Source organism: Bubalus kerabau, chromosome 3 (assembly GCF_029407905.1).
Source record: "Bubalus kerabau isolate K-KA32 ecotype Philippines breed swamp buffalo chromosome 3, PCC_UOA_SB_1v2, whole genome shotgun sequence".
NCBI lineage: Eukaryota > Metazoa > Chordata > Mammalia > Artiodactyla > Bovidae > Bubalus > Bubalus kerabau.
Genome location: NC_073626.1, coordinates 145088122 through 145109892, shown reverse-complemented (window position 1 = coordinate 145109892; position 21771 = coordinate 145088122). Strand labels below are relative to the sequence as shown.

Sequence of the window (21771 nt, the reverse complement as noted above, 5' to 3'; positions counted from 1 at the left end):
TTTGCTCAGCATCATACATACCTACAACCCTGTAGCCATCACTTACAAGGCAAGGGGCCACAGCTGCTGAAAATAGGCCGTGGCTGCAATACCTTCTAAACAGATTCTGAGTCTAAAATTAAGAGTCCCTGGCTAGAGTAAAAGCCAACAGAAATACATGAGTACAGAAGATCGCATACCAAGGGTACCAGATGCTGTTTAAAGTTCTGCTTCTTCTATGATCTTTTATCACAGCAACATGTTTCTGCAAAGTAATAGAATTCTCTTCCCCATGTTGGCAGCAAAATATTTTAATTGTTTAAAGAACCGGAGACTAAAAACTGAAGGGAATTTGATCCTTGAAAGGAGGAAACCCACCCTGCATTGAGATCTGTGGTCTCTCTTGAATAAATACACTGCTAAATTCAATGTGTGGCGCTGACTGTTTACAGGTTCCAAAATAACCACGGGTGATATGCTGGGGACGACTGAGGAAATGTGAATAATAACTGGATGCTAGTTGATGTTAAGCATAACTGTACTTTTCTTTGGTGTGACAATGGTACTGTGGTTATGTAGGAGTGGTTACTTTTAGGAAATAAGTAAACTGTATTCAAGGTTAAATGTCATGACTACAACTTACTTTCAAACAGTTCCGTAAAAACTAACACCAAAACACAGAGAGACAAAGCAAAATGTTAACCATAGGATCTAGTGTTGGATATACGGGTGGTCACCGTACTGTTCTTCAGCCTGTTTGAAATTCTTTTAATACTTCTCATAATAAAAGTTTGGGGTGGGGGAGGGATGGGGGGGATACTTACGAGCATTCCTCAAAGACTTTGACCCTCTCACAGCCCTCAGGAGGTTCCCTTTTGAACATGTAACTGTTGTTAGGTTTTGGTGAGGTTGCATATTTGGGCAAAGGAGAGTTGTTCCCATTCTCTGCAAGAAACGACATGCTGGATTACTAAGCAATACTAGCACATATGTGCACAGTCCTACTGTATTTGATTGCTCCTGGCCTCCCCTACACCATGAGCTACTACTTGAGGGCAGGAACAAGGCTTTACTCATCCACATTACCCCAATATCTAACACAATTCCTGGTAAAAAAGACATAATTGTTTATTAAAAAATGCATAAACCAGCGATTTCCTTTCTACTTACAATTACCACAGCCTAGGCCTGTATAACTTACTCCTCAGCACTGAATACTGCGGTATGCTGCTGCTTATTTCTATTCTATACACAGCACACGGGTTCAAATGCCACCTCCATTCTTCCCAAGACAAATAACTAAAATGGTTCCTCACTGGTGGCTTATCATTCACTCTTGGCTGCCCCTCAGAATCTCTCAGTTGATTCCTCTACTCCTCTGGCTGCAATCTCTGCTCCGGGTAGTCAGAGTCTATGCACAGTGTATGGCAGAGACTTTCTTCTGCCTACAAACTTCTCTGTACCTAAGAGGTCCTCCTCTGCTCATTTTCCAAAACCTCCTTCAAAGTCTGGCTCAAAGTTTTTGTTATCTTTCTAAATTAACCCTACCCAAGGGAACACTTTTTTACTCTGGTGATTCTGTTCAGTGCTGATTTCCTCAGTTTCTACCACATTAACTTAGAATTCTTGATATGTAACCTGTGTGTTCTAAATGTACAGTTTGTGTCAACTAAACCACAACTCCTTGCTGACAGTAGCACTTTCTTACAAAAGAAATCCAGAGAAGTTAACCAGTCACTAGTCTCCTGAAGTCAAATGTGACAGGACACAAAACTTACAGAGTTCCTTATATGCTGCTGAAGTAAAAGCAGAAAGTACAGAAAAGCAAGGGCAGATTTTAATAGCTGTGGTTAGTCTGGGGCAGGGGTGGGGGGGGGTGGGGGGGCAGGTGCATCTGATTGAGCTTAAGTACTTGGAGCTGCATTCACTCTCTCTTTTAATCCTTCAGCAAGTATCAGAAGTAATTAAGTATGTCAACTGACAAGAAACACAAGGCCCAATCAAAGGATTTAATTCAGTGGCGTCAAAATTCTGTGCATGTGAATCGCCTGGGAGCACTGAAAACTGCTGGTGCCTGTGTCCTGTCCCCAGGGGGTGTGATTTATAAATAACTGGTCTAGGGTATAGCCATGTTTTATTTAACCTTGTAGATGACAAATAAGGGCCCAAATAGTATGATTTTACAATTGCCCATGGTCTGAAGTGACTTCTTCAGTAAATCTTAGGTCTTTTGCACTTGCTATCGTCTCAGTACTTCGGATGACTGGCACTAATGACCAGCTGTCATCAGACGTGGAACATTTTAGGACAGTCAACACGTTGCAAGTAGGAGGGTCTAAATAAATGACTACTGAACTGAGCCATAGAATTTATCTTATCATTTTTCTCAAGCTCATGCAGTAATAACTAGAATTTAGGCTAAGAAAAGATTGCCTTGATAAAGATAGATGAAAGATCATATTTGTTTTAAAAGTAAAACATTATCAGTAACTAATATTCAAAGTGCTATGTCTCCAATTACTTTCTGAATCATGCAAGTGGTTTAATACTATAAGTATCCCACCTCCCCTTTTACTCCAGGCTTGCCTGGAATACTCATCTTGCACTGATATAAGTCAGCTTAATTCTTATTAGAAATATCACAAATATAGATCCTGAAACACACTAACTTGAAGGCTTCACATTCAATTAAAAAGTAGTAAGATAGTAAAAACATGACAACTAAGGTAACAGAAAACAAATGCTTTTCAGGACAAATGTTTATCTCATTTATACCAAAAAACGATGTTACTCACTATTAAGGAACTTGTATTAGTAAGTGCAAAAAGAAAAAAAAGTGTACAAACAAAAGCCCATAAACCCAGCCAACCTGACCATCACCTGAGTACCACTGTAAAACCTACGGTTCTGTACTACAATTCTTTAAAATCTGTATTTTGAACACATCTCAAAGTCATGATCTTAGTGGCCCTAAGTGTATGTGTTCTGGTAGAAAATGAACAGAAAGCAGGATACAGCGGTGGTGTCACTTATCCCGTGGCAGCAGACTCCTCCCGTGTTGTACCTTTATCCCTGGGATCGACAAGCAGGTCATCAGCCGAGCACGGGCTCTCCTCGCTCCCCTCGTTGGAGATGGTGAGGAAGGATGTGGGGGACACAGACTGGGAGCGGCTGCTGTCGTTGCTCCCCCGCTCAGCCCCGCCGGGGGTCTGCGTGTCGGTGCTGCGTGTGCTGCTGCTTCTCTGAGCGAGGGGCGGAGGCGCACGGTGGCCGTCTGGAATGTCTTGGGGCTGTTACAAAAATGTTTTAAATGTATGTGTTTTGGTCACTGATTTTGAAATTCCCCTAGAAAGGCACCCAAGGTTCAACCTTCCCCAGCTGTTGCTGAAGACTCAAAAGTCAGAAACCCTCTCCTTATCGGGCCTCACGATAGAGGGAGAAGCCTCTGTGTTGGCTGTGGGGACAGCCATTCCTGTCTCATCGGCCGCCCCCACTGCTGCTGGACACCGAGTGGCAGAGCAGAGCCTCTGAACTCCCAGCGGTCTGGCACATGAGTGGTCAGTGCTCGCTGAAGGATGAAACAACACTGAATTACTTATCACGTGCTAACTTATTTTCAAAATGATCAAGACACACCATTATAAAAGAGGAGAAACCTAGGTGCAACTCTAGGTTCCACATGAGAAGAAAAGGTTGTGCACTGTGTGAACTAGTAATACCTGATGATCGCCTCTGCCGCCCTCTCCCCCTGCTCACTTCCTCCTCAAACAGTGTTCTCAAAACCTTCCTAAATGAGAGAACGGTTAATCACAGCAGTGCTAATTATAGAGGGAAATCAAGGAGAATGTTCAGAGGAAGGCTTGTGTGACTCACTTAGCAGGGAAACCAGCTCCCTGTACACCTTTGCTGCGTTTACCTTTATTATCCATCAGGGGAAGTCTCACCATCATGCAGTGGAGGAGGGTAGGGTGTGGGCAGTGGTGTTTTCTCTAAGCTAAACCAGCCTTTCATCTTAAGGGAGAGAAATCTCAGGCGTCAATAAAATACTACTTTAAATTCCCCAAATCCTCTTTCACTGGAGACTGAAAGGATACTGTGACATGCTTTTAAATATAAACAGGAAATTTTCTGTCTTACATATAAACCATACTTTTGTATGTCACGGTTAATAGAATACACATTCTATGTATGTTATAGGTAAACAGACCTGTGCTTCACGATGATACAGTCAACCAAACGGTAACTGACAAACAGTAAGATATATATTCATACTCAGAAAATATTCCACGCCACCACCAACAAACCAGTAAGCTGAACTTTTGTTAAACGGAGTTACAGATAATGAGAAGAAGAAGTGATATTGATTTTTTAAATACAGAAAAACAAAAAATAGTTTCTGTTCAAGGACCCAAATTTAAGTCCTATCAGTTGTCTCTATGAGATGCCAAGAAACAAAAACTGTCATTCACTTGCAAAGGTCAAGAGTTTTTCAAAAGAGATAAATTTTTATTCTCAACAAGAAGCAAGAAACATGTAAATATGGAAACCAAAATTGTGATTTTTAAAAAATAATTAGAAGAATTAATGTATAAGGCTGATTTTAAGATACAAGATTACTTACTATAAGTTGCTCTTCCTTTTCCCCGGTCTCTTTAATTATTATTTCAATCTCCTGATTCAGTCCTTCCACACTATTCCGGAACCGGGAGCCTGTTGATTTGGTGATGGGAATTACTGGAATAAGTGCACTCTTTGGAACAGGGGCCTTAAGAAAAAGTGGTGGAGTGGGGAGAAGAATCATTTATTACTACCTTTACATTCTCTAGATGGAAGCATACTTATTTGATCTGGGTAACTCTAAAATAAATCAAAATTTATAGACCTCACAAAAAGTGTGAATAACGAAACCTGCTCCTTGGTATACATGAAATATAATTTAAAGCAAAAATCCCAGACAATCAAGGTAGAATTTCAGAAATTAATTCACATCTATGAGGGACTGTAAAGAGAAGAGGGATACAGGAAAACACTAAAAGAATCTTAACCTCAGACATTCTTTTATGATTATAGGAGTTCAGATTTCAGAACATAACTTTAAAGTCCTCCAGTGCCATAATTATCTATATTCCAGAAAATAAATAACAAAAAGTAATTTATCAAAAAAAAAAAAAAATTTGGTAGGAAAAACAAAATCACTTCCAAAGTCCATATACAGTAGCAAGATGATAGAGTAACTTCCCTGTGAAATTTATTTATACTTCCACTGTAATTATTTTAATGTTTTGTTTCAAAGCTTATCTCTAGTTTAAAAAAAATGTTCCCACTGGCACAGTATTACTTTTGAAAAAAAATAACTGATTATATTACAGGATATCACTTGGTTTCCTGACAAGATACTCAAAATAAAATATGAAACCAGAATTGCAAGGTATCTGCCAAAGTTCATAGCAACAGTGTGCCAGAAGGTCATCTAGTATTATCCTGCTGTCTGGTAAAGAAATGTGATTAATTCATCCTTCATTTAGGGAGGCCTCTTTGAGAAACCTCTCTTTCAGGGAGGTTTCAGATCCCCTATTCTTCAATCCTTCCGTCTTAGTGCTACAAAGCCAGTAACTTCCCGCACTTCCCGAAAGCCTCATCAGCAGGCCAGCCTGGTTCACCCTGCGACAGGACTGTGATAAGACGGGACAGGAAGAGGAAAGTAAACACCAGAGCCCCCCCCTCCATTCTTCCAAGAACTTGCATTCTCCACCCTCCACCCTACTCTCACCCCAAGGTCTTCACTTTCCTACTTCAGTGAAACAATGCCTAAGACAGCCACTGAAACTGGCAATTTCCCATCAGTTTTTTATATCCCAAGACCTGTCACTAACACCTTGAAGGGTACTTTTTTCTTTTTTTACCTATTCTCACCCTCTTGTTTCCTTAGCAACAGAATAATATCCCAAAGAATAATCTAAAACAGGCTTAAAAAAAAAAAAAAAAGAAAAAAGAAACTCTCTCCAATTAGATATGTACTTTTGGGATAAGAGTGGGAGAATGAAGCTAAGAATATGGTTTGGTTCATGACAGGTCAAGGAAGGAAAGAAACCTTTCTCAAAGCGGTGGCAAGAGAAAACAAAAACGAGTGAAGGGACGAAAGGAAACTGATTGGACGGAAGCACCTATGGGTTAAAAGGAACCCAGAGCTCACTAGTCTGCAGTGGAGCGCATGTGAGACCATTTCTGTCAGGCAGGCATCCTTCCTGTGCCTGGACTCTTCCTCTGTCAAAAAATAATGAGGTAACAGAGAACTGCTACAGACTAAGATTTCAGGAGTTATCAGTATATATACTACAAACAGAACTTTGATTTTATTTTTTATATTGAGTGAAAGGTACTCAATTCTAAACTTAATTTTCTCTCCTAAAATCACAAAACAACATGAATAATGGCTTGCTTTGGATGCCATTTTCAGGCTGCATCTGGTTTGTAGCTAACGTTACAGAAATGAGGAAGGAGAAGACTAGAAGGGGAAGATGATCTGTCAAGGTTTCTGCAAAATGTTGACCTTTCTGGATTTTGGAACCATAAGGATCTGTTAGTAAGTCTTCTAAGAACAGAAAGCTTAAGTCTGCTGGGTGTCATGTTGAGAAATGCACATAACAGGAACCCACCAGTGTAATAACCGGACATCTTGTTACTGCCTTTCCAGGCAGCTACAGAAGTCATATCCTAGATAATTGGTAAGAAGTTCTTCTCAAATGTAATCTAAAATAGTGGCAAGTGTCAATAGGTTAATTTATTTAAAGCAAAGGAAAGAAAGGAAGAAAAAAAAGAAAATGGCCACTTTCTTAAGGTCAACACACCATTTTAGGTAAATGAAGCAAAGGTTCAAGAGTAATTCATTTAACTAACAAATAGTTATACGATTAGAAGAAAAATAATCTACCCAAGCTGTCTGGGAAATATTTTCTTCATTAAGCATACTGTTATTATTCCATAAATAAAAAGTAATAGGCCTTCAATTTTATCCCTTACATAAACTATGCTCTAAAATATTTAAAAATAAAAAAATGATTATACTTGGAACTTTTATGCTTCATTTCAAGGGTTCTTAAGGAATTTTGTGTGTGTATATATAATTTATTTTTCCCACATCTACATAGCTTTCTGTAATAAAATGTGTATTTCTAAATATAAGTCAGCTTATACAAATACAAGTGGGCAATCATATTAACTGAGAGATGTCCTATGCCAAAGCCTTTGACTGTGTGGATCACAATAAACTGTGGACAATTCTGAAAGAGATGGGAATACCAGAACACCTGATCTGCCTCTTGAGAAATTGTATGCAGGTCAGGAAGCAACAGTTAGAACTGGGCATGGAACAACAGACTGGTTCCAAATAGGAAAAGAAGGACGTCAAGGCTGTATATTGTCACCCTGTTTATTTAACTTATATGCAGAGTACATCATGAGAAATGCTGGGCTGGAAGAAGCACAAGCTGGAATCAAGATTGCCAGGAGAAATATCAATAACCTCAGATATGCAGATGACACCACCCTTATGGCAGAAAGTGAAGAGGAACTCAAAAGCCTCTTGATGAAAGTGAAAGAGGAGAGTGAAAAAGTTGGCTTAAAGCTCAACATTCAGAAAACGAAGATCATGGCATCCAGTCCCACCACTTCATGGGAAATAGATGGGGAAACAGTGGAAACAGTGTCAGACTTTATTTTTCTGGGCTCCAAAATCACTGTAGATGGTGACTGCAGCCATGAAATTAAAAGACGCTTACTCCTTGGCAGGAAAGTTATGACCAACCTAGACAGCATATTGAAAAGCAGAGACATTACTTTGCCAACAAAGTTTCGTCCAGTCAAGGCTATGGTTTTTCCTGTGGTCATGTATGGATGTGAGAGCTGGACTGTGAAGAAGGCTGAGCGCCAAAGAATTGATGCTTTTGAACTGTGGTGTTGGAGAAGACTCTTGAGAGTCCCTTGGACTGCAAGGAGATCCAACCAGTCCATTCTGAAGGACATCAGCCCTGGGATTTCTTTGGAAGGAATGATGCTAAAGCTGAAACTCCAGTACTTTGGCCACCTCATGCGAAGAGTTGACTCATTGGAAAAGACTCTGATGCTGGGAGGGATTGGGGGCAGGAGGAGAAGGGGACGACAGAGGATGAGATGGCTGGATGGCACCACTGACTTGATGGACGTGAGTCTGAGTGAACTCCGGGAGTTGGTGATGGACAGGGAGGCCTGGCATGCTGCGATTCATGGGGTCGCAAAGAGTCGGACACGACTGAGCGACTGATCTGATCTGATCTGATCCTTAGACAGCTCTGAAAGGTTAAAAATCCTTCCATTATTAAGGAAAAATCTCTCTCTCCTAAGATTTGGCCTTTGGAAACAACAAGGATCTCTTATTTTTCTCAGTTCTTGATTCTTTCTCTTCAAATCATAGTTTTCCACTCAAGTAAGATTTCAATTAGGTGAATCACGGTTTTAAAGTTTTCTTTTTGCTATTTACATTCTCCGTCTATCCATATATTATGTTACAGCTTAAAGATCAAACTGCATAAAAGCTGTGAACTAACCAACAAAGAACTCCAAGAGACGGTTTGGCTAACCCTGAAGCTTCATAAGAATCCAATCTATACTATAACTTAAATATCTGTTTCAAAGAATGGGGATAAAATTGTGGCAAGACAAGCAGACTCAGGAAAGATGGGAAGAATACCTACTGAAGTAGTAGCTGAGCAGGGGAAAAGATAAAGAGAGCTAAATTTTCAAAGGAACAAAACTGTGTAGGATAGAAAAAGGTCTGTTCAGCAATTCAACAGAAGTCTAGGAGAGAAATATGAGCCAGAAACCCTAATACAACAAAACGGTGGTCACAACGGATGTTTAGAATGGATTTTTTTAAAAAATTAGAAAGCACTGGGAGAGAAAGCTTTCCCATCATAGGGGCTTTGGTAGGGGGCCTTGACTCCTCCTGTCCCGTCAGCATCACTTTATTTCTGTCCTCCAGAGATCAGCGTCCTTTCGTGTGTATCCCCCTTTTAGCTCTTCTAAGCTATAGCTATATTCTCTAATGAAGGTCACAGCTGAAGCACCTACTGTTTTGATTTCTCAGTGGCAAAATCTTGAAACTTTCAAGAACAGCAATCATGTCCTGGACGGGCACACAAAGATTCCAGTGCCAAGAAGCAATTTTCTCTTTAAAGTGCAATGCTTCTCTCACTTCTCAGATGAAAATGTTTTTTTTTCCCCCGCTTTTCTTTCCCATGATCCCTTTGCTCTCAAACCCTCCTAAGCTATTACAAAACTATCGTGTGCCCAGCCCAGATGAAGCAATAAGAAAATCCTATGGGATGGCTTTCTTGTTCGAGCCTATCACAGCCAGAAACACCTGCATGATTTTAAAAATTTGCACTCTTAAATTAGTTTATGCTGCATCTCCAGCTCTTCTGTTACTATCATCTGACTCTAATCATCAAACAATTCTGAAATGTGTTAGCTACATCTTTTTGGAAAAAAAAAATTTTTTTTAACTGGAGGATAATTGTTTTACAATGGTGTGTCGGTTTCTGCCATACATCAACATGTATTAACCACCAGTATACGTATGTCCCCGCCTCTTGAACCTCCCTCCCACCACTCTAAGTAGTCACAGAGCACCAGGTTGAGCTCCCTGCATCATACAGCAATTCCCACCGGCTATCTATTTTACATGCGATAATGTATATGTGTCAATGCTGCTTTCTCAATTCATCCCTCTCTCTCCTTCCCCTGCAGTGTCCACAGGTCTGTTCCCTATGTCTACGTCTCTATTCCTGCACTGCAAATAGATTCATCAGTACCATTTTTCTAGATTCCATACATATGTGTTAACATACGATATTTTATTCTTTCTGACTTACTTCACTCTGTGTAACAGGTTCTAGGTTCATCTACCTCACCAGAACTGACTGGAATTCTTGGCCACATCTTCTAATGAGGGTATTTATTAAAATACTCCTTAAAAATGATATCTTAAGTATCCAAGAGTTTTGTCAATTTTGGAAACCAATGACATGTGAAAAGTTTCTCTCTCCTAAGGAACTTGGCAGCAGTTAATCTTCATAATAAATAATCCCCCCTCCTGAATTTCCAGGGAAAGAATCACTCAAAAGTATGTCAGAATTCTTCTCTAACTGTAAAAAATCCATTGCAAGCCCAAGAAAAAGATCTCGTGCTAGCCAGTGGTTACAGACTATCCACTATCAGAACAATACTGTCCTTGATCATTAAGGGATGCTAAAGGAATTTCCCAATAATCTTCCTAAAGTCCTGGACCATGTGGTTTATCTGTCCCTAGATTAGTGTTTTTTCCCCTTTAATATTGATGTAAACAGTGTGCTACAAACAGTAACATGTACTTTGACTTTTCTTTTTTAATGTCTTTTCCAAAAACTACAAACTACTGTCATTCACGTATGTCTCCTTTTTTTTGAATTGGAGAAGAACTGCTTTACCATACTGTGCTGCTTTCTGCCATCCATCAACATGAGTCAGCCACAGGCGTACACACGTCACCTCCCTCTTGAACCTGCCTTCCCCTTCCCACCTCCCACCCTTCAAGGTAGTCACAGAGCACTGGGTCCCCCAGTATAAACAAGCTTGTCTTCCTATCTGGCTTTTTATGCATGTGTTCCACCAATTAACTACTTTTGCAGTTTAATCCTATAAAATTTCTTCTGTTTTGTTTAGTGTAAAGGGGTAAAGATAAAAGCTGGAATCGCCTCCCCCCCCAAATAATCATCTACATATCATGAACTCCAAACAAACAAACAAAAAAACTGTAATAACTTGGAGAGCCTATGAAGAGGAAAGTTAAAGAACCCCCAGATATTTAAACTTATTAACCAAATAATGGAAAGTTATTTTCCTACCCCTAGAAAAGTATGATGTAGAAAAAAGCTTTAAGCACACAGTAACTGGACCCAACTAAATGACCAAAGTTAGAGAACTGCTCTACAGAATCTGGAACATTAAAAATGTTTCTGAAGCCCTCTGAATAACAAACATTTTCCACACTAAATAAAATTTTAAAAATACATACTCTAATACATGGTATGATCTCCACAAGGAATGAAAAAGGAAAAAGAAAGAATTTAAGGAATAGCTGTCTTTATAGAGTGAAACTGGATGATTTTTTTTTTCCTATTTGATTTTTTTTTTAAAGTAACAGCTTGACTGAGGTCTAACATTTCTTATTTTTAGTTTTTCTTCTAGTTTTATTGAGATAATTGACATACCACATTGTATAAGTTTAAAACATACAGTATAGAGATATAATTTTTCTATTGACTTTAGTTTCTAAAGTTTCTTGTAATAAGCATGTAAATATTTTTATGATAATTAAAGTTTTAGAAAATAAGTTAAATATGAATTGGCAGAGAAGCCTAAAGAAAAATCCAACTGGAGGCAACCTAAGATTTATTGAGCAGTTATTCTATGCCAAGAATTACATTAACTGTTTTATAATACTCTATACCATAAAGAAAGCTCAGCACCGAAGAATTGATGCTTTTGAACTATGGTGTTGGAGAAGACTCTTTTGAGAGTCCCTTGGACTGCAAGATCAAAACAGTCAATTGTAAAGGAAATAAGTCCTGAATATTCATTCGAAGGACTGAAGCTGAAGCTCCAATAGTTCGGCCACCTGATGTGCAGAACTGACTCATTGGAAAAGACCCTGATGCTGAGAAAGGCCAAAGGCAGGAGGAGAAGGGGCCAACAGAGGATGAGATGGTTGGATGGCATCACTGACTTGATGGACATGAGTTTGAACAGGCTCTGGAAGTTGGTGATGGACAGGGAGGCCTGGCATGCTGCAGCACATGGGATCACAAAGAGTCAGACACAACTGAGTGACTGGACTAAACTGAATACCATTTAGTGGGCTTCCCTGGTGGCTCAGATGGTAAAGAATCTGCCTGCAATGCAGGAGACCAGGGTTCAATCCCCGGGTTGGGAAGATTCCTTGGAGAAAGGAATGGCTAACTGCTCCAGTATTCTTGCCTGGAGAATTCCATGGAGAGGGGAGCCTGGAGAGCTACAGTTCATGGGAACACAAAGAGTCGAACACAGCTGAGTGACTAACACACACACACATGCACCATTTAATCCTCAGAACAACACAACAAATAGGTAATATAATGCAGAGAACCCAAGGAACTTCAAACAGCTAGCAAGCAGCATGACTCAGATCTTATGCTAAACAATCTGAGCTCAGAGCACCCGTGCTCACCTTCTACAGTTATAAGACCTCCTGGGTTACTTCTGGGTTCTTTGTTAGCATCTAATCTATTATTTCCAGACAATTACATTTGCATTTTATCTATTCATTTTTATGTTGGTTAGTACACATTTTTTGGTAGAACTTTATTGAGAAATAATTCACAGTATCATACAACTCACTCATTTCAAGTGTACAACTTCTGCTTATGAACAGTAATTGAACAGAAATGTACCCCTATTATCACAATTAATCTTAGAATCAAACCAAAAAACAAGTCCCTCACACATCAGCACTCATTCTCCATCTTCCCTCAACTTTCTTACCTTTAAGCAATCACCAGTCTACAATCTGTCTCTATGGGTTTGCTTCTCCTGGACGTTTCATATGAGGGAAATCATGTGTTCGTTTGTGTCTGGCTTCTTTCACTTAGCATAATGTTTCCAAGGTTCACCCATATGGTCGTATGTATCAGTATTCCATTCATTTTTTGTAACCAAGTAATACGGGCTCAATAAAGGACAGAAATGGTATGGACCTAACAGAAGCAGAAGATATTAAGAAGAGGTAGCAAGAATACACAGAAGAACTGTACAAAAAAGATCTTCATGACCCAGATAAACACGATGGTGTGGTAACTCACACTCACCTAGAGCCAGACATCCTGGAATATGAAGTCAAGTGGGCCTTAGAAAGCATTACTACAAACAAAGCTAGTGGAGGTGATGGAATTCCAGTTGAGCTTTTTCAAATCCTAAAAGATGATGCTGTGAAAGTGCTGCACTTAATATGCCAGCAAATTTGGAAAACTCAGCAGTGGCCACGGGACTGGAAAAGATCAGTTTTCATTCCAATCCCAAAGAAAGGCAATGCCAAAGAATGCTCAAACTACAGCACAATTGCACTCATCTCACACGCTAGTAAAGTAATGCTCAAAATTCTCCAAGCCAGGCTTCAGCAATACATGAACTGTGAACTTCCAGATGTTCAAGCTGGTTTTACAAAAGGCAGAGGAACAAGAGATCAAATTGCCAACATCCAATGGATCATCAAAAAAGCAAGGGAGTTCCAGAAAAACATCTATTTCTGCTTTATTGACTATGCCAAAGCCTTTGACTGTGTGGATCACAACAAACTGTGGAAAATTCTGAAGGAGATAGGAATACCAGACCATCTGACCTGCCTCTTCTGAAACCTGTATGCAGGTCAGGAAGCAACAGTTAGAACTGGGCATGGAACAACAGACTGGTTCCAAATAGGGAAAGGAGTACATCAAAGCTGTATATTGTCACTCTGCTTATTTAACTTATATGCAGAGTACACCAAGAAATGCTGGGCTGGATGAAGCACAAGCTGGAATCAAGATTGCTGAGAGAAATATCAATAACCTCAGATATGCAGATGACACCACCCTTATGGCAGAAGGTGAAGAAGAATTAAAGAGCCTCTTGAAAGTGAAAGAGGAGAGTGAAAAAGTTGGCTTAAAGCTCAACATTCAGAAAACTAAGATCATGGCATCCAGTTCCATCACTTCATGGCAAATAGATGGATAAACACTGGAAATAGTAGCTGACTTTATTTTTGGGGGCTCCAAAATCACTGCAGATGGTGACTGCAGCCGTGAAATTAAAAGACGCTTACTCCTTAGAGGGAAAGTTATGACCAACCTAGATAGCATATTAAAAAGCAGAGACATTACTTTGCCAACAAAGGTCCGTCTAGTCAAGGCTAAGGTTTTTCCAGTGGTCATGTATGGATGTGAGAGTTGGACTATAAAGAAAGCTGAACACCAAAGAATTGATACTTTTGAACTGTGGTGTTGGAGAAGACTCTTGAGAGTCCCTAGGACTGCAAGGAGATTCAACCAGTCCATCCTAAAGGAGATCAGTCCTGGGTGTTCGTTGGAAGGACTGATGTTGAAGCAGAAACGCCAATACTTTGGCCACCTGATGCAAAGAGCTGACTCATTTGAAAAGACCCTGATGCTGGGAAAGATTGAGGGCAGGAGGAGAAGGGGACGACAGGATGAGATGGTTGGATGGCATCACCGACTCTATGGACATGGGTCTGGATAGACTCCGGGAGTTGGTGATGGATAGAGAGACCTATGGATGGAGGAGCCGGGTAGGCTGCAGTCCGTGGGGTCGCTAAGAGTCGGACAGGACTGAGCGACTTGACTTTCACTTTTCACTTTCATGCATTGGAGAAGGAAATGGCAACCCACTCCAGTGTTCTTGCCTGGAGAATCCCAGGGACGGCAGAGCTTGGTGGGCTGCCGTCTATGGGGTCACACAGAGTTGGACACGACTGAAGCGACTTAGCAGCAGAGAGACCTAGTGTGCTGCGATTCATGGGGTCGCAAAGAGTCAGACACGACTGAGCGACTGAACTGAACTGAACTGAATATTCCATTGTATGGATATATACTGCATTATATTTATCCACTCATCGGTTGAAGGACAATTGGGTTGTTTCCAAATTTTGGCTACTGTGAGCCATGCTGCTATGAACATTTGTGTACAAGTTTTTTTATGAACATATGTTTTCAACTCTCTTTAGTACATAATTTGGAGAAGAAGCACTGGGTCATACAGTAACTCTATGTTTATTAAGCCTTTTGAGGAACTACTAGGCTTTTTTACATTCCTATCAGCTTATACAGTGCTGACAGGATTTTACATTCCTGTTGGCAATATATAATGGTTCTGATTTCTCCACATTCTTTCTAAAACCTGCTATTTGTCTTTTTAGTTTTAGCTGTTCTAGTGGGTATAAAGTAGTATCTCACTGGAATTTGTATTCATTTCCCTATAGACAAATAATGATAGATATCTTTTTCGCACACCTATTGGCTATTTGCTCATCTTCCTTGGAGAACTCTCTATTTAGATCCTTTGTCCATGTTTAAATTGGACGGCTTGTCTTTTTATTGTTGAGTTTCAAGAGTTCTTCATATTTTAGATACAAGTGTTTCATATGATTTGTATATATTTTTGCCTATTCTGTAGCTTATCTTTGAAGCACTAAAGTTTTTAATTATGAAAAAGTCCAATTTATGTACTTTTTTCTACTGTTGCTTGTGCTTTTGGTGTCATATCTAACAAACCATTGCCTAATCCAACATCACATTTATGCCTATGTTTTCATCTAAGAGTTTTTAGTTTTGGCTCTTATATTGAGGTCTTTGATCCATTTTGAGTTACTTTTGTACATGGTGTGAGGTAGGTGGATATATTTCTTAAATCATATTTAAATGCTAGAATTGGCCTTACCTTTTACTCCTATAAGTCCATCATTCCCATATCATCAACCATAAGCTAAAAAAGTTTAAAGACTCAGACTCTGAAGTCAAAATGCTTCTATTAGAATCCCAGCTCTGTCTCATATGACCTTGAACAAGATACATGAACTCTCTGAGCCTTAATTCTTTGCCTGTAAATTGGAATAGTAACAATCTCCATTTCAAAGATGAGGATTAAATGCTTAAATATACAAAAGCTGAGTACAGTGTTCCCATATTATAAGTACTCACTGCTAAGTCGCTGCTTAGTATACAAAAGCTGAGTATAGTGTTCCCATATTGTAAGTACTCACTGCTAAGTTGCTGCAGTCGTGTCCAACTCTGTGCGACCCCATGGACTACAGCCCACCAGGCTCCTCCACCCATGGGACCCTCCAGACAAGAGTACTGGAGTGGGTTGCCACTGCCTTCTCTGAAGTACTTACTCAAGTTCAACTATTAATTATTGCTTTCTAAATATCACTCAAATTTGTCCATTCTCTCCAGTTCCATAGCTTCTACCTTACTTTAGGTCACCATCATTTCTTACATGGATTATAAATCTATTTATAGATTTTCCTGCCCCTAATCTTGTCCTGTACCAAATTCATTCTCTACTCTGAACTCATAATGATCATGTCAAAATGCATATCTGATCTCCTGTCAACCCCCTGCATTGTAGCAAATAGTTCTCAGGTGCTTCAAGGACAAAGTCCAAATTTCTTAACAACCGAGACATGAAGACTTTCAGCTCTGGCTAACTTAATCTCTTACTATCAACCATCCCTAGAGCCATGATTTCTTCTGTGTCCAGAAAGTGAAAGTGAAGATCTCTAGTCCTATCTGACTCTTTGCAATCCTATGGACTATACAGTCCATGGAATTCTCTAGGCCAGAATACTGGAGTGGTTAGCCTTTCCCTTCTCCAGGGGAATCTTCCCAACCCAGGGATCGAACCCAGGTCTCCCACATTGTGGGCAGATTCTTTACCAGCTGAGCCACAAGGGAAGCCCAAAACTGGCTAAATTTTACCTATCCTTCATGGATCACTTAGACACCACTTTCTCCAGAAGTCTTTCTAGACGGCTCATTGTCAATTCAAGGATAAATGCTCCTTCTACAATACTCTGAACACTTCCTGATCAACATACTCATTATACTGTATAAAAATTAACTGTTTACTTATTATCTGAGATTTGGTGGGGGGAAAGCCCCAACATTTCATTTATCACTGCATCCCCTAATGAGTACTACAATACCAGTCATATGGCAGATATTTGATAAATGTTGCGTGGATGGAGGAATGGCCTCAAAGCACACATAACTCCAAGTGGTACTTTCTCCTTTAGAGAGAGAATCCACTACACAAAGCCACAATCATGACTTGAATAATATTTTCATGTTCACAGTCTTAAAGTTTCAATTAACTCTGAATACTACTGCCATAGCTATCATAATACACATGTGCTTGATCTCTGACTGGCTTTAACACTCAATAAAGCAAGTCAAGTAGTCAAGATGATTGGTGTGTCAAGTGTACAAAAGTCAAGCCACATGAATTTATTTTTCAAGTTACTGTATTTTCTAGTCCTCACCTTCTCCACAAAGAGGCACCTTTGTGAAGTTCATGTGAACTTCAATAGTCTTTACTAAGCAAATTCAACTTGCAGGGGAAAAAAATTTTTGGATAATTTTACCACTGTAATTGTTAATTTAAATACAACTTTTTAAAAAACCACTTCAGAAAGTTATAAACTGCTAAAATCCATCAATTAAAATTCAATAAAACTCAATTTTAACTTTACTCTACTTGGAATAAAAATATGAATAGGAAATAAGAACTGGATTTATCTCTTAGAAATGCATCTAAATTATTTATAGATGAATTAGAGGGAGCAGAAGGTTGGCAAACTCACCTGTAAAACCAGGTGGGTCTGTGGCCTTTTGTGAGTGGAATATTTAGTATCCCAATAGTCTATTCAAATTTTTCACTTCTTACTTGGCCAATTTTGCATTTTCCATTTCTCCAAATATAAATGCAATTTGTTTAGGCTTTTAAATGTGTCAATGTATATTCATATTTTATAATTAAAATGGCTTATATATGGAAAAACGTTACTGGAAGCCAAACTGCAATCAAACTATAAATCTGTAAAATCAAGTTTGACCCACCTATCAATATTTTAAGACATAATCAGTTAGTTTGAAAAAAAATACACCTTCACCCATACTTTCTCTTGAAAACAATCCACATATACTTGACAATCATCAGAAGCTATCAACCTAAAAAAGGAACAGGCAAAGTTTTTCTTGCTCTCTCTTTGCCAAGGGATGCCATCCAATTTCAATTCAGTTTCAGTGAAGAGAAATGCTCCCTGGGTGAGCAATCAAGAGCAGTTCATAGGGTTCAATTAAGAAATCAAAGCAGTTAAAGACCTTTTCTACTAAAAGACTTCATGCGCCAGGTATCATCCTCTGTTGTCACATGAGAAAACTGAGACTTTGAACAGGTTACTTATCCAGGCTCTAGCTCCACAGCCAATGCTCATCTGTATTATTCTGCCTCCAATATACCAAACTGACAAAGACAAAATTCAAAATATGTAACCAGCTATATCTCCTAGAACGCATATCATTAAAGGAAAATATCATTTTTGTCAACTTAGTATTGTTTTTTTTTTTAATGAAGGCTGTGATTCAGTATTTAATCACTGTTTCAAACATGCTTTTGAACATCTTTATCATAAACATTTACCTATGCAATAACATAACACCAGGAAAACAACATATCCCTTGTCTGGATTTTGTGGTATCTTGTCTCCTACCTGACTCTGGTTAATAGCTGCATGGTTGCCATGGAATGGAGACTGTCTTTCTTTATCTCGATGATGCCGACTGCTGTGTTTACTTCTCTGCAATTGCTGGCGTAATTTTGCAATCTGAAAAGGGGAAAATAAGTGCGTCAGAGTGTCTTCCACATCACATAAAACATATCCTTGCTTAATAATAACCAATAAAACTCAACCCTATTATATCTTTTGAGTTTTTAAACCATACTACAAAAATCTGATTTACTTTTAAAATTTTATATATATATATACACATATCTATTATATGTATAAATGTATATTTTTCTTTCAAAGAAAAAATTATGTTCCAACACTGTTCTGCACCTTTAAGATTCCCAAAAGTATTAAACAAATGAAGCTTTTAGCAATTATACCTTATAGCTTTCACAAACAATTCAAAAACAATGATAATTATTCTCTGATTTTCCTTACAGTAAGTCACATTTTATTCAGAATTAGATTTATCAAATACCTTACCTTCAACCACTCCAAAAAAGTAAACAGTATTATTTAAAAATCAATTCAAGCCATGAAATGCATTTAGATACAATCTTTAAATAACAAATATAATTTTTATTAATCTCTGATTATTAATTATGATTATTATTCCTTGACTGAATTTTTCTGTTTTATGGCTACATTATATTTAAAACACAAATGTGCTAATTATAGGCACAAAAAATGGTAATCATAACATAGGGCCATAATCAACTTGGTTATACTGGGTTACTAAATATCAAAAATACTTACCATTGTATATAGAAATAATAAGAGTGAATTTGTTGTATCACTACAATCTCATACATTTGATATTTAATTATATTAACAGTTATGGATTCTCATTAAAAAATAAAAAAACCACATAATCAGGTAAGTTACATGTATATTTTCCTATTCAAATCTTTCTGTTTTTCTGGTATTATTTCTCATAAACAAAACCACCACCAAAAAAAAAAGAAATAAATTAAAAAACAATGGAACTGACAAATCTTTGCAGCTCACAGGTTCTGGGAACTAGTCAACCAAGGGATCAAACTTTCACACCCACTTCCTTGGAACCATTTTTCTGACCTCCTTAAGCTGATCTGTGCTGCCCCACGATGCTGAACGTTTGTGAGACCCTTTCTTCTTTTCAGAGTATTCTTCAGCCCATGCACTCTCTGTCTATAATGGGAAAGAGAAGAAAGAGGTTTTAATAAAATAGTAAATCATTTAACAATAGTGAATGCCATATTTGCAACAACATGGATTGACCTTGAGGGCATCATGCTAAATGAAATAAGTCAGACAGACAAAGATAAAAAAATACTGTATGATCTCACACATGGAATCTAAAAGAAAGAAAAAAGCCCATAGAAAAAGAGATCAGATTTGTGGTTAGCAGAGGGGGAATTGGATGAAGGTGGTCAAAATGTATAAACTTCCAGTTACAAGATAAATAAGTACTGAGGATATAATATACAACACAATGGCTATAGTTAACACTTGCTGTATGGTGTATTAGAAAGTTGCTAAGAGAGTAGATCCTAGATGATCTCATCACAAGGAAAAATGATTTTTTTGGTAACTATGAAGTAATGGATGTTAACTAAGCTTATGGTTTTTTTTTTTTTCTTTGCTACACATATGTCACATCATTATGCTGTATGGCTTAAACTTTACAGTGTTGTATGTCAGTTATATCTCAATAAACCTGAAAACATTTTTCCTTTCTAAAAAAAAGTATACCTTATTTTCCTATTACAAAATACATGCCTATTACAGAAAAATTAGGTATTACAAAATACTTAAAATAACGCAAATTACCCATAATTCTTCAGCACCAGTTACCTAACTGCAATACTTCAGCCTATTTCTTTCATTTCTATTACTAATAAAAATTACTATTTTTATATAATTATAAGCATACCATTTACTGAGCAAATGCATACTGATAATAGCCAACATTCCTGTGATCTTATTATGTGCTAGGTACTGTGCTTTATGAAAGTAAATGAAAGGTCATCACTGTGCTATCTGATTTAATACATACGCAAAGTTCTTCAAGGTCTGTAGATAAAGAAGTTGTGACAATGAAAGGTTAGGGAAGTTGCCTGAGGTCTCACAGCTAGGAAGTGGTGAAGTCAAAGATATAAACCTAAAATTCCAGAGTTTATAATCTTAATCTCTAAATTATGTCTTTTCTTGGTTTAAATAACTGCAGAGTACAGCTTCAAAAATGTTACATTCTTAGTGGTTACACAAAATCCAGAACTTAAAAACACTGTATCGGGGGGAAAAAAGTCATTCTCAGCACATGAAAATACTGCTCAGCCTCACCCCATGATAAGAGAAATGCAAGTTAAGGTCACTAAGACTAGGCAATTTGATTACATACATTCTCCTCCATTGCTGGTGTAATGTAAAATTGGTACAGTCTTTAGTGAAGGTGACATGGCAACTGCTGTCAAAGTTACAAATGTACAGACTGTTTGACACAATAACCTTTTGGTACTTTATATCACAGATCTACAAATTTATGCCTCTATGCACAAAATGACATATATTATTCCCTACAGCACCATTTGTGCAAGCAAGAGATTAGAAAAATGTTAATAGAGGACTGGGCTTCCCTGGTGGCTCAGCAGTAAAGATTCTGGCTGCAATACAGGAGATGTTCAATCCCTGGGTTAGGAAGATCCTCTGAACAAGGGAAAAGCCACCCACTTCAGTATTCTTGACTGAGAAATCCCATGAACAGAGGAGCCTGGCAGGCTACAGTCCATTGGTTCAAAGAGTCAAACAAGACTTAGCGACTAGTGTTGTTCAGTCACCTAGTCGTGTCCGACTCTTTGCAACCCCATGGAATGCAGCATGCCTAGCCTCCCTGTCCCTCACCACCTCCCAGAGTTTGCCCAAGTTCATGTCCATTGCAACAGTGATGCCATTCAGCCATCTCATCCTCTGACGCTCTCTTCTCCTTCTGCTCTCAATTCTTCCCAATCAGGGACTTTAACCACCTTAGTGACTATAATCACCACCATAACCAAACAGAGGATTGGCCAAATAAATTATGGCTTATCTTTACAACAGAATAATATGCAGCTATAAAAATTAACAAGGAAATCTAAAATGTACTTATACAAAATAATTTCCATGAGATACTGTTAAATGAAAAGGTCAAGGCTCAGTACAGTATGTACAGCAACTACCTTTATAGATAGGACTGCTAGAAAGAATATATACACATGTAGAGTATACATGGTAACAAAAGAAACTGGTATCAGTGGCTGCCTCAGGGGAAGATGTCTCTCAAATTCTGCACTATATGAAAAATGTATAGCCTATTCAAAGTAATACCTCTTTACATATATGATGTAAAAAAACTTTTAACACCAGGGGAAACTTTTCTATAT

The 21771-nt window shown here is 38.4% G+C and overlaps 1 protein-coding gene across 1 annotated transcript in view; it reads right to left on the bottom strand.

Moving 5' to 3' along the window:
• FAM117B (family with sequence similarity 117 member B) overlaps positions 1 to 21771 on the bottom strand; it is a 74028-nt gene that overhangs the window by 8395 nt on the left and 43862 nt on the right. Inside the window, exons 3-7 of the mRNA XM_055573127.1 lie at positions 19448 to 19540; positions 18353 to 18466; positions 4601 to 4744; positions 3044 to 3269; positions 804 to 924 (exon numbers count right to left, since the gene is read on the bottom strand). Of these exons, the coding sequence (XP_055429102.1) occupies positions 804 to 924; positions 3044 to 3269; positions 4601 to 4744; positions 18353 to 18466; positions 19448 to 19540 (698 nt within the window). The remainder of the gene's footprint in view (positions 1 to 803; positions 925 to 3043; positions 3270 to 4600; positions 4745 to 18352; positions 18467 to 19447; positions 19541 to 21771) is intronic.